We start from the raw sequence: 12,794 nt of genomic DNA on the forward strand, positions 1-12,794 counted from the left end.
TGGGTAGTCTGTCCCCATTACTGATTATCTGTGTCTGTTGCAGGGTAGTCTGTCTCCATTACTGATTATCTGTGTGTTGTAGGGTAGTCTGTCCCCATTACTGATTATCTGTCTGTTGTAGGGTAGTCTGTCCCCATTACTGATTATCTGTCTGTTGTAGGGTAGTCTGTCCCCATTACTGATTATCTGTGTGTTGTAGGGTAGTCTGTCCCCATTACTGATTATCTGTGTCTGTTGTAGGGTAGTCTGTCCCCATTACTGATTATCTGTGTGTTGTAGGGTAGTCTGTCCCCATTACTAATTATCTGTGTGTTGTAGGGTAGTCTGTCCCCATTACTGATTATCTGTGTGTTGTAGGGTAGTCAGTCCCCATTACTGATTATCTGTGTCTGTTTGCAGGGTAGTCTGTCTCCATTACTGATTATCTGTCTGTTGTAGGGTAGTCTGTCCCCATTACTGATTATCTGTCTGTTGTAGGGTAGTCTGTCCCCATTACTGATTATATGTGTCTGTTGTAGGGTAGTCTGTCCCCATTACTGATTATATGTGTCTGTTGTATGGTAGTCTGTCTCCATTACTGATTATGTCTGTTGTAGGGTAGTCTGTCCCCATTACTGATTATCTGTCTGTTGTAGGGTAGTCTGTCCCCATTACTGATTATCTGTCTGTTGTAGGGTAGTCTGTCCCCATTACTGATTATCTGTCTGTTGTAGGGTAGTCTGTCCCCATTACTGATTATCTGTCTGTTGTAGGGTAGTCTGTCCCCATTACTGATTATCTGTGTGTTGTAGGGTAGTCTGTCCCCATTACTGATTATCTGTCTGTTGTAGGGTAGTCTGTCCCCATTACTGATTATCTGTCTGTTGTAGGGTAGTCTGTCCCCATTACTGATTATCTGTCTGTTGTAGGGTAGTCTGTCCCCATTACTGATTATCTGTCTGTTGTAGGGTAGTCTGTCCCCATTACTGATTGGGTTTGTGATGGGACCAACTCAGAGTGAGGAGCACTTTTGAGGTTTCCTCACGGTCAGACTCTGTTGGGATATTTTCACCGTGTGGTTTTACTAATCTGAGCTGATGGTTTGTTCCTAGGGAGGATGCTGCGATGGAGTTGTATCGTAAACTCAGGGAAAGGCCAAGAGGTACGAACAAGGCTTCGTTCATAAAGCAAACAACGGAAATCGGAAATAGGGACAGAAAGTGCTGGAAACAGTCTGCAGGCCAGTCAGCCCTTGGAAAGAGAGGAGACGTGTTAACAGGTTCAGGGTGGGAGCATCCACAACTGAGAGGGAAATGCTCCCTCTCTCGGAAGATGCTGTTGAAGCAACTGTGAACTTTCAGTTTCCATCTACAGTTTTATTTCTGTGTTTACTTTACCCGCCCCTCCCCAAATCCTCCCCTCCCCCCCTCCCCAAATCCTCCCCAACCCTTCCCTCCCCCTCCCCTCTCTGGGTATTAGAGGTTTCTCCCCATCAAGAAGCAGCACCTTGGGGACGAGGGAAGGAAGTGATGTACCTGGAGGATGAGGACCGGTGGTTGGGTGAGTTAACACAATGTGTTTGTTTCTGTAGATCAGCGGACCAGTGGGGACAGTCAGGAGATGGTGCGCATCCTCTTACAAACTCTGCAGAGTTTCGACAAGAAGGTGAAGGACATCTACACCCACCTCAGGTACCTCCCCGGGGACGGTGCAGTCCATCAACTGTAAAGTCCAGCGACACGGGGTCGGGTGGCCCCGGGGGGCCCGGCGGCGGGGTGGGCCGCGGGGGGGCCCGGGGCGGGGGTCCCGGGGGGCGGGGGTCCCGGGGTGGGGGGGACCGGGGGGCCCGGGGCGGGGGGCCCGGGGGTCCCCGGGGCGGGCGGGCCTCGAGGCTGAGAGTTCAAATCCCACCAGGGCAGGTTCCCAAATTGGACTCAATGAAATGGTCATCTGCGGGGTTGGGACCAGAAAAGATTGTGGAAGCTTCCAGATTGTCGTAAAAGAACAACCGGTTCACAAATGTCCTTCAGGGAAAGGACCAGCTCCTCAAACGGAGTCTGGCCCCCACGTGACTCGAGTCCCACACGATGTAGTTGACTCTTAATGCCTTCTGTACAATTAGGGAATAGGCCAAAAATACTGCCCACATCCCAAGAACAAATAATAAAAAGTACCGTTCTCTTTCCCCTTTTCCAGTGGATGGGCTTTTGTTCCAGTACCTCATGTCTCCTGTGTAACAACACAAGGGGAGAGGTGCAGTGCAGAGGGCCGCCATCTCCACAAAGCAGCAGAAGGCTGGAGGTCACTTACTGCAGCCGGGCTCATGACATTCGTGCACGACCCAGCAACTGGCAACTGAGTGACTAACATCTGGTCATAGAGTCATACAGCACGGATAGAGGCCCTTCGGCCCATCGTGTCCGCGCCGGCCATCAAGCCCTGTCTACTCTAATCCCATATTCCAGCATTTGGTCCGTATAGCCTTGTATGCTATGGCATTTCAAGTGCTCATCCAAATGCTTCTTGAATGTTGTGAGGGTTTCTGCCTCCACAACCCTCTCAGGCAGTGAGTTCCAGACTCCAACCAACCTCTGGGTGAAAAAGTTCTTTCTCAAATCCCCTCTAAACCTCCCGCCTTTTACCTTGAATCTATGCCCCCTTGTTATAGAACCCTCAACGAAGGGGAAAAGCTCCTTAATATCCATCCTATCTGTGCCCCTCATAATTTTGTACACCTCAATCATGTCCCCCCTCAGCCTCCTCTGCTCCAAGGAAAACAAACCCAATCTTCCCAGTCTCTCTTCATAGCTGAAGCGCTCCAGCCCTGGTAACATCCTGGTGAATCTCCTCTGCACCCTCTCCAAAGCGATCACATCCTTCCTGTAGTGTGGTGACCAGAACTGCACACAGTGCTCCAGCTGTGGCCTAACCAGTGTTTTATACAGCTCCATCATAACCTCCTTGCTCTTATATTCTATGCCTCGGCTAATAAAGGCAAGTATCCCATATGCCTTCTTTACCACCTTATCTACCTGTTCCGCCGCCTTTAGGGATCTGTGAACTTGCACACCAAGATCCCTCTGACCCTCTGTCTTGCCTAGGGTCCTCCCATTCATTGTGTATTCCCTTGCCTTGTTAGTCCCTCCAAAGTGCATCACCTTGCACTTTTCCGGGTTAAATTCCATTTGCCACTGTTCCGCCCATCTGACCAACCATCTATATCGTCCTGCAGACTGAGGCTATCCTCCTCGCTATTTACCACCCTACCAATTTTTGTATCATCAGCGAACTTACTGATCATGACCTTTTACATTCATATCCAAGTTGTTAATGTAGACCACAAACAGCAAGGGACCCAGCACCGATCCCTGTGGTACCCCACTGGCCACAGGCTTCCAGTCACAAACAACCTTCGACCATCACCCTCTGCCTTCTGCCACGAAGCCAGTTTTGTATCCAAAGTGCAAAGGCACCCTGGATTCCATGGGCTTGTACCTTCTTGACCAGTCTCCTGTGCGGGACTTTATCGAAGGCCTTACTGAAATCCATGTATACCACATCCACTGCGTTACCCTCATCCACACGCCTAGTCACCCCCCTCAAAAAAACACCCTGGCTTGGGAACAATGTACCATTCAACATTAACTGGTAATCTCATACAGAGGACCACAGTGGGGAAAAGACACCTTGTAGGACAGTGTAGAGAGGGAGCTTTACTCTGTATCTAACCCATGCTGTACCTGGCCTGGGAGTGTTTGATGGGACAGTGCAGAGGGAGCTTTACTCTGTATCTAACCCTGTACCTGCCCTGGGAGTGTTTGATGGGACAGTGTAGAGGGAGCTTTACTCTGTATCTAACCTGTGCTGTACCTGCCCTGGGAGTGTTTGATGGGACAGTGTAGAGGGAGCTTTACTCTGTATCTAACCTGTGCTGTACCTGCCCTGGGAGTGTTTGATGGGACAGTGTAGAGGGAGCTTTACTCTGTGTCTAACCCATGCTGTACCTGCCCTGGGAGTGTTTGATGGGACAGTGTAGAGGGAGCTTTACTCTGTATCTAACCCTGTATCTGCCCTGGGAGTGTTTGATGGGACAGTGTAGAGGGAGCTTTACTCTATTCCATCCTAGGCTTGGTCTCCACTGACCTTGTGCTTTCTCCTACTGTTCTAAGCCCTGGTTGTGTGCGGCCGTGGTCCTTAACCTCAAATGCCGCTGACATTAGGGAAATGAAATGAGCTGAAGTGAAACAAGGCCCACAGTGAGAGACAGCACCATGGAGAAGAGAAGGATTTTTTGTATTATTCATTCTTGAGATGTGGGCATCACTGGCAAGGCTGGTGTTTATTGCCCATTCCCAGTTGCCCTTAAGATGGCGGTGGGCCTTCACCAGGGTAACTAGGAATGGACAATTAATGAGTTGAGTGGACAATCGGAGAAAGGGACGTGTGTGGCCAGGAAACGAGCTGTGTGGAGCGATGGTTTATTCCTGAGGTGGTGAATGTTCATATTTGCTCATCCGAATGCTTGTTGTGAAACAGAGTGGGTTGTCTCCTGATCTCACAATGTGTGTGTGTTGTGTTCTCATGCAGTAAAACTCTGGCCTGTAAGCAGAAGGTGATCGAGCTGCTCCCCCAGCTGGAGAGAGTGCTCGAACAGATGAGTGAGGATGAAAAGCTGGTGATGAAGCTGCAGGAGAAACGGCAGAAGGAGCTTTGGCACTTGCTGAAGATTGCATGTGTGAGTACTGTCCCTCGGTGACAGTGTACGTGTGAGTATTGTCCCTCGGTGACGGTGTACGTGTGAGTACTGTCCCTCGGTGACAGTGTACGTGTGAGTATTGTCCCTCGGTGACGGTGTACGTGTGAGTATTGTCCCTCGGTGACGGTGTACGTGTGAGTACTGTCCCTCGGTGACGGTGTACGTGTGAGTACTGTCCCTCGGTGACAGTGTACGTGTGAGTACTGTCCCTCGGTGACGGAGTACGTGTGAGTACTGTCCCTCGGTGACGGTGTACGTGTGAGTACTGTCCCTCGGTGACGGTGTACGTGTGAGTACTGTCCCTCGGTGACGGTGTACGTGTGAGTACTGTCCCTCGGTGACGGTGTACGTGTGAGTACTGTCCCTCGGTGACGGTGTACGTGTGAGTACTGTCCCTCGGTGACGGTGTACGTGTGAGTACTGTCCCTCGGTGACGGTGTACGTGTGAGTACTGTCCCTCGGTGACGGTGTACGTGTGAGTACTGTCCCTCGGTGACGGTGTACGTGTGAGTACTGTCCCTCGGTGACGGTGTACGTGTGAGTACTGTCCCTCGGTGACGGTGTACGTGTGAGTACTGTCCCTCGGTGACGGTGTACGTGTGAGTACTGTCCCTCGGTGACGGTGTACGTGTGAGTACTGTCCCTCGGTGACGGTGTACGTGTGAGTACTGTCCCTCGGTGACGGTGTACGTGTGAGTACTGTCCCTCGGTGACGGTGTACGTGTGAGTACTGTCCCTCGGTGACGGTGTACGTGTGAGTACTGTCCCTCGGTGACGGTGTACGTGTGAGTACTGTCCCTCGGTGACGGTGTACGTGTGAGTACTGTCCCTCGGTGACGGTGTACGTGTGAGTACTGTCCCTCGGTGACGGTGTACGTGTGAGTACTGTCCCTCGGTGACGGTGTACGTGTGAGTACTGTCCCTCGGTGACGGTGTACGTGTGAGTACTGTCCCTCGGTGACGGTGTACGTGTGAGTACTGTCCCTCGGTGACGGTGTACGTGTGAGTACTGTCCCTCGGTGACGGTGTACGTGTGAGTACTGTCCCTCGGTGACGGTGTACGTGTGAGTACTGTCCCTCGGTGACGGTGTACGTGTGAGTACTGTCCCTCGGTGACGGTGTACGTGTGAGTACTGTCCCTCGGTGACGGTGTACGTGTGAGTACTGTCCCTCGGTGACGGTGTACGTGTGAGTACTGTCCCTCGGTGACGGTGTACGTGTGAGTACTGTCCCTCGGTGACGGTGTACGTGTGAGTACTGTCCCTCGGTGACGGTGTACGTGTGAGTACTGTCCCTCGGTGACGGTGTACGTGTGAGTACTGTCCCTCGGTGACGGTGTACGTGTGAGTACTGTCCCTCGGTGACGGTGTACGTGTGAGTACTGTCCCTCGGTGACGGTGTACGTGTGAGTACTGTCCCTCGGTGACGGTGTACGTGTGAGTACTGTCCCTCGGTGACGGTGTACGTGTGAGTACTGTCCCTCGGTGACGGTGTACGTGTGAGTACTGTCCCTCGGTGACGGTGTACGTGTGAGTACTGTCCCTCGGTGACGGTGTACGTGTGAGTACTGTCCCCTCGGTGACGGTGTACGTGTGAGTACTGTCCCTCGGTGACGGTGTACGTGTGAGTACTGTCCCTCGGTGACGGTGTACGTGTGAGTACTGTCCCTCGGTGACGGTGTACGTGTGAGTACTGTCCCTCGGTGACGGTGTACGTGTGAGTACTGTCCCTCGGTGACGGTGTACGTGTGAGTACTGTCCCTCGGTGACGGTGTACGTGTGAGTACTGTCCCTCGGTGACGGTGTACGTGTGAGTACTGTCCCTCGGTGACGGTGTACGTGTGAGTACTGTCCCTCGGTGACGGTGTACGTGTGAGTACTGTCCCTCGGTGACGGTGTACGTGTGAGTACTGTCCCTCGGTGACGGTGTACGTGTGAGTACTGTCCCTCGGTGACGGTGTACGTGTGAGTACTGTCCCTCGGTGACGGTGTACGTGTGAGTACTGTCCCTCGGTGACGGTGTACGTGTGAGTACTGTCCCTCGGTGACGGTGTACGTGTGAGTACTGTCCCTCGGTGACGGTGTACGTGTGAGTACTGTCCCTCGGTGACGGTGTACGTGTGAGTACTGTCCCTCGGTGACGGTGTACGTGTGAGTACTGTCCCTCGGTGACGGTGTACGTGTGAGTACTGTCCCTCGGTGACGGTGTACGTGTGAGTACTGTCCCTCGGTGACGGTGTACGTGTGAGTACTGTCCCTCGGTGACGGTGTACGTGTGAGTACTGTCCCTCGGTGACGGTGTACGTGTGAGTACTGTCCCTCGGTGACGGTGTACGTGTGAGTACTGTCCCTCGGTGACGGTGTACGTGTGAGTACTGTCCCTCGGTGACGGTGTACGTGTGAGTACTGTCCCTCGGTGACGGTGTACGTGTGAGTACTGTCCCTCGGTGACGGTGTACGTGTGAGTACTGTCCCTCGGTGACGGTGTACGTGTGAGTACTGTCCCTCGGTGACGGTGTACGTGTGAGTACTGTCCCTCGGTGACGGTGTACGTGTGAGTACTGTCCCTCGGTGACGGTGTACGTGTGAGTACTGTCCCTCTGCGACGGTGTACGTGTGAGTACTGTCCCTTTGCGACGGTGTACGTGTGAGTACTGTCCCTCGGCGACGGTGTACGTGTGAGTACTGTCCCTCGGCGACGGTGTACGTGTGAGTACTGTCCCTCGGCGACGGTGTACGTGTGAGTACTGTCCCTCGGTGACGGTGTACGTGTGCACGCTGCCCCTCGGCGACGGTGCGTGCTCGCTGCCCCTCGGCGACGGTGCGTTCACGTGCACGCTGCCCCTCGGTGACGGTGCATGTACACAGCAATGCCTAATTACAGAAATGCATGGGCTATTTGTTTTCTTGCATAAGGTCATTTATTGTCAGTGTTGGCGTGGTGTTGTGACATTGACGTATTCGACCATGGCTCAAACACTCTCGCCTCTGAGTCAGAATGTCGTGGGTTGAAGCCCCATTCCAGAGACCTGAGTATAAAATCCAGGCCGACACTCCCAGTGCCAGTACTGAGGGAGTGCTGCACTGTTGAAGGGGCCGTCTTTCGAATGAAACCTTAAACCGTCTGCCCTCTCAGGTGGATGTGACACATCCCATGGCACTTTTCAAAGAAGAGCAGGGGAGTACTCCAACATCACTAAAACAGATGATCTGATCATTATCAAATTGCTGTTTGTGGGATCTTGCTGTGTACAAATTGGCTGTTGTGTATCCCACATTACAACAGTGACTACACTTCAAAAAGTACTTGATTGGCTGTAAAGCGCTTTGGGACGTCCTGATATATAAATGCGAGTTCTTTTTATAACATCGTGGGATTCAAGTCCCGACTGACGATCCCTTCGAAGACGGGCACTCTGCACCCCCAATTGGGTGGCTGCCTTAGCTCCTGCACCCTGACGGAGTTGCAGCCTGGATTACATTGACTGGAGCTGCCCCTGTTCGAGAGCTCGTTGATGGGGTGAAGGCCTGACCTTGTGGGACCGGCAGGTCTTTTTAACAAGTCAAAACCTTTGAAGCAGATTCAATAATAACTTTCAAAAGGGAATTGGATAAATACTTGAAGGGGGAAATTTTGCAGGGCAATGGGGAAAGAGCAGAAGAGTGGGATTAATTGGATAGCTCTTTCAAAGAGCTAGCACAGGCACGATGGGCTGACTGGCCTCCTTGTATGCTGTAAGATTCTGTGAAATGTACTTTTCTAAAGGTAATCTGTTTTGAATACGTAACAGTGGGAGGAGGACTTAGGAACCTGCTTCCAGCCAAGCAATTTGCCAGGCTGGCGGCTGTCTGAGCCGAGCCGAGTCTGAACTTTGTTTCTACCCCTTTCAGAGTAAAGTGCGAGGTCCAGTCAGCGGGAGTCCCGAGAACGTCAGTGCCAACCGGCTCTCGGCTCCCAGCCAGTCCATATCTCCCCCCCGTGCAGTGCCCAGCATGCTGCTCTCACACAAGTCCAGAAATAAGTAAGTTCCATCACTCTGCATTGCTCAATTTCAGACTTAAACCCATGGGGGTAGAAATTGGTTTAAGAGTGTTTTCCGGGCGCAGAATGGAGACCGTGCAGTCAACCACGGAGCAAGTGGTCAGCTCGATCAGAACTGCAGTGGGAGTGATGGAGCCTCTGCTCACAGCTCTGACTGCTTCAATGAAAGCTCCAACTGCTGCCACCTTGGCTCTGGGGGTCTGGCTTACCATGCCTGAAGGAGAGTGTGAATTGGGGCTTTCACTGCCTCCCAGCATGCCTGCACTCTGTTCTCATGCTGAGCACTGGGCAGTGCTGAGGCTCAGTCCCTTGACAGTGGCCTTTGCTCCGTGGAGGACACACCGACTGTCGTCTGTCAGGCTGAGCACGCCTGCTCCCCCCAACAGCCCCTCAAACAGTCCTTGTGTTGATGCCAGACAGTCGGCTGGCCCAGACTGCACCGGCCGCAGACGGATTCCAGCAGTCAACAGATGGGTCCTCAGTGGTCAGAGCTCCTCATGGTCGCCCATCGGGGAATTCTCAAGTGCCCTCAGTGGAAGCTCAGCCCCCACACAACTCCCAAACTGTCGCCACTGTTGTAGAACGAGTGGGTGGGGTGGGTGGGAATGGGGATCGGGTGGGTGGGGACGGGGGGGGTGGGTGGGGACGGGGGGTGTGGGTGGGGACGGGGATCGGGGGGTGTGGGTGGGGATCGGGGGGTGGGGACGGGGACGGGGATCGGGGGGTGTGGACGGGGAACGGGGATCGGGGGGTGTGGGTGGGACGGGGATCGGGGGGTGTGGGTGGGACGGGGATCGGGGGGTGTGGGTGGGACGGGGATCGGGGGGTGTGGGTGGGACGGGGATCGGGGGGGTGTGGGTGGGACGGGGATCGGGGGGTGTGGGTGGGACGGGGATCGGGGGGTGTGGGTGGGACGGGGATCGGGGGGTGTGGGTGGGACGGGGATCGGGGGGTGTGGGTGGGACGGGGATCGGGGTGTGTAGGGTGGGACGGGGATCGGGGGGTGGGGACGGGGATCGGGGGGTGGGGACGGGGACGGGGGGTGTAGGGTGGGTGGGAGGTCTGTTGGTGAAGGGGAGAGAAGGACACTCAGTTGGAGGGGAAGGAGTTGGATCCAATATTATCAAAAACATTTCCATGTTTTTCCCTCAGTGAAGAGTCATTAGTGGTAATTGAAGAAAGTCAGAACTTCCGCAGCCAGCTTCTAAATGCCATGCAAGAGACAATTCAAGACCATGAGAACTCCTTGCAGGTGAGAGTGAGATCACAGCACATGACCTGGCTTTTATTTACTTCTATCACATGACCTTGCTGATTTTTATCTCTCCTGAGTGTGTTTATTCTGTATCTAACCCGTGCTGTACCTGCCCTGGGAGGTTTTTTTTATTCGTTCATGGGATGTGGGCGTCGCTGGCGAGGCTGGCATTTATTGCCCATCCCTAATTGCCCTTGAGAAGGTGGTGGTGAGCCGCCTTCTTGAACCGCTGCAGTCCGTGTGGTGAAGGTTCTCCCGCAGTGCTGTTAGGAAGGGAGTTCCAGGATTTTGACCCAGCGACAATGAAGGAACGGCGATATATTTCCAAGTCGGGATGGTGTGTGACTTGGAGGGCAACGTGCAGGTGGTGTTGTTCCCATGTGCCTGCTGCCCTTGTCCTTCTAGGTGGTAGAGGTCGCGGGTTTGGGAGGTGCTGTCGAAGAAGCCTTGGCGAGTTGCTGCAGTGCATCCTGTGGATGGTGCACACTGCAGCCACAGTGCGCCGGTGGTGAAGGGAGTGAATGTTTAGGGTGGTGGATGGGGTGCCAATCAAGCGGGCTGCTTTATCTTGGATGGTGTCGAGCTTCTTGAGTGTTGTTGGAGCTGCACTCATCCAGGCAAGTGGAGAGTATTCCATCACACTCCTGACTTGTGCCTTGTAGATGGTGGAAAGGCTTTGGGGAGTCAGGAGGTAACCTGTGCTGTACCTGCCCTGGGAGTGTTTGATGGGACAGTGTAGAGGGAGCTTTACTCTGTATCTAACCCTGTATCTGCCCTGGGAGTGTTTGATGGGACAGTGTAGAGGGAGCTTTACTCTGTATCTAACCCTGTATCTGCCCTGGGAGTGTTTGATGGGACAGTGTAGAGGAGCTTTACTCTATCTAACCCGTGCTGTATTTGACCTGGGAGTGTTTGTTGCTGCCACTGGTGCCTGAACTGAAAGCTGGTTCATTCACAGCTCTAACATGCCTCACCTCAATTGCACAACGTTTACTACAAAAAATAATGAGCAAGAAGAACAGAAACAAATTAATCCCTTTTTGTTCTTTGTTTCAGTCATTGGATTGGAGTTGGCTTTCCAGCCAATGAGAAAACAGCTGGAATTGGAGAATGAAGGAGTTTTCACATCCAATCAGTTGTGAATATCCTCTTCCATAAACAAGGGCCTTCAGATCAGAGGGAAGGATGAATGCAGGTCGCATCAGCATTTCACATACTTTTACCCAGTGAAGATCGGCCAACATTCATCATGGTCAATAATCTAGTCCCAGGTTCGATTCCCTCCCTGGCTCCATGCAGTTGGGATGTGAGTGTTGAGCTCCAGGAACTGTCATTCCCACTTCTCAGTTTGCCATCTCTGGGAGGGTTGGGGATGTCCCTGTGGGTCAGATTTTGTTGCTCTGTGAAATGAATGACTCTGCTGCTCTGGAGTGCTCCATCTTGCATCTGGTAGGGGAACGTCTACTGGACTGGGGCTCCTGGTAGAAGAGATGATTTCTGAGATTCAAACTCATTTCCCACTGTTTTGGGGCATCGGATACAGAGGATGTGCTTGGTTTGGGCTGGGCCACAGTACTGCACTGTTAATCCAGATTTACTGGTTGTAAAGAGCATTCATTTGCAAAGAGATCTCAGCACAAGCTATTTTTCAAATAATAAAATTGCCTTATATTCTGTGCTGCCTCTCTCCTGTGTGCTATTTTGCTGTTAGGTGTGATGTCACTGAAAACAAAGTTCAAATGAAAACAGCTGATGTTTTTCTGCAAAGCAGCCCCCTGCTTTCCGAAGGTGCTGACATCTTGATGGGGTGCTGGAGGGCCTCTGATACCCTGGTCCAAGTGGCTGGTTTTCATACCTGAGCCCAGTCAGTGAACGCTGGCACGGTTTGACCTAAGGGGATGCACCTCCACTGAGCCTAATCCTGGCCTCACTTGACCCACAGATGTGCACTGACGACCACTGGGTAACGATCGGGAGCAGGAACCATGGCTGGATTCCTTTTATCCCTCCCCCCCCCGCCCCCCCCCCCCTCAGAGGCTCTGGGGCCGGTTGTAAAGTCTCCTGTTGTTGCCCCTACTTTGATCAAGTTTGATGCCTGATTATATTGCTGGGTTAATTGAAGTTTCCTCACTTCTACAACTCAGTGCCACACTGACTGATCCTCTGGTGAATTTACAGTGGCTTCCTCAATGGTGTCAGCTGTGGCTCAGTGGTAGCTCTGGCCACTGAACATAGGAACAGGAGCAGGCCATTCAGCCCCTCGTGCCTGCTCCGCCATTTGATAAGATCATGGCTGATCTGTGATCTAACTCCATATACCTGCCTTTGGCCCATATCCCTTAATACCTTTGGTTGCCAAAAAGCTATCTATCTCAGATTTAAATTTAGCAATTGAGCTAGTATCAATTGCCGTTTGCGGAAGAGAGTTCCAAACTTCTACCACCCTTTGTGTGTAGAAATGTTTTCTAATCTCACTCCTGAAAGGTCTGGCTCTAATTTTTAGACTGTGCCCCCTACTCCTAGAATCCCCAACCAGCGGAAATAGTTTCTCTCTATCCACCCTATCTGTTCCCCTTAATATCTTATAAACTTCGATCAGATCACCCCTTAACCTTCGAAACTCCAGAAAATACACCCCCAATTTGTGTAATCTCTCCTCGTAACTTAACCCTTGAAGTCCGGGTATCACTCTAGTAAACCTACGCTGCACTCCCTCCAAGGCCAATATGTCCTTCCGAAGGTGCGGTGCCCAGAACTGCTCAC

At 52.6% G+C, this 12,794-nt stretch overlaps 1 protein-coding gene across 1 annotated transcript; it reads left to right on the top strand.

Annotated features, from left to right (window-relative positions):
* The first annotated feature begins 1,070 nt into the window (after positions 1-1,070).
* Positions 1,071-11,707, top strand: LOC137319432 (inhibitor of nuclear factor kappa-B kinase subunit beta-like). Its single transcript, XM_067981639.1, has 6 exons — positions 1,071-1,141; positions 1,571-1,670; positions 4,567-4,714; positions 8,626-8,756; positions 9,929-10,028; positions 11,088-11,707. Exons 1-6 carry the CDS (start codon positions 1,105-1,107, stop codon positions 11,118-11,120), a joined length of 549 nt encoding a protein of 182 aa, XP_067837740.1. The 5' UTR covers positions 1,071-1,104; the 3' UTR covers positions 11,121-11,707.
* The last annotated feature ends 1,087 nt before the right edge of the window (positions 11,708-12,794 follow it).

This window comes from Heptranchias perlo, unplaced genomic scaffold (assembly GCF_035084215.1).
Source record: "Heptranchias perlo isolate sHepPer1 unplaced genomic scaffold, sHepPer1.hap1 HAP1_SCAFFOLD_848, whole genome shotgun sequence".
NCBI classification, from domain to species: Eukaryota; Metazoa; Chordata; class Chondrichthyes; order Hexanchiformes; family Hexanchidae; genus Heptranchias; species Heptranchias perlo.

Coding starts and splice junctions, on each gene's coding strand:
- LOC137319432 (XM_067981639.1), top strand. CDS start 1,105: ATGGAGTTGTATCGTAAACTCAGGGAAAGGCCAAGAG. Junction 1,142..1,570: donor ACTCAGGGAAAGGCCAAGAG/GTACGAACAAGG, acceptor TTGTTTCTGTAG/ATCAGCGGACCAGTGGGGAC. Junction 10,029..11,087: donor ACCATGAGAACTCCTTGCAG/GTGAGAGTGAGA, acceptor TCTTTGTTTCAG/TCATTGGATTGGAGTTGGCT.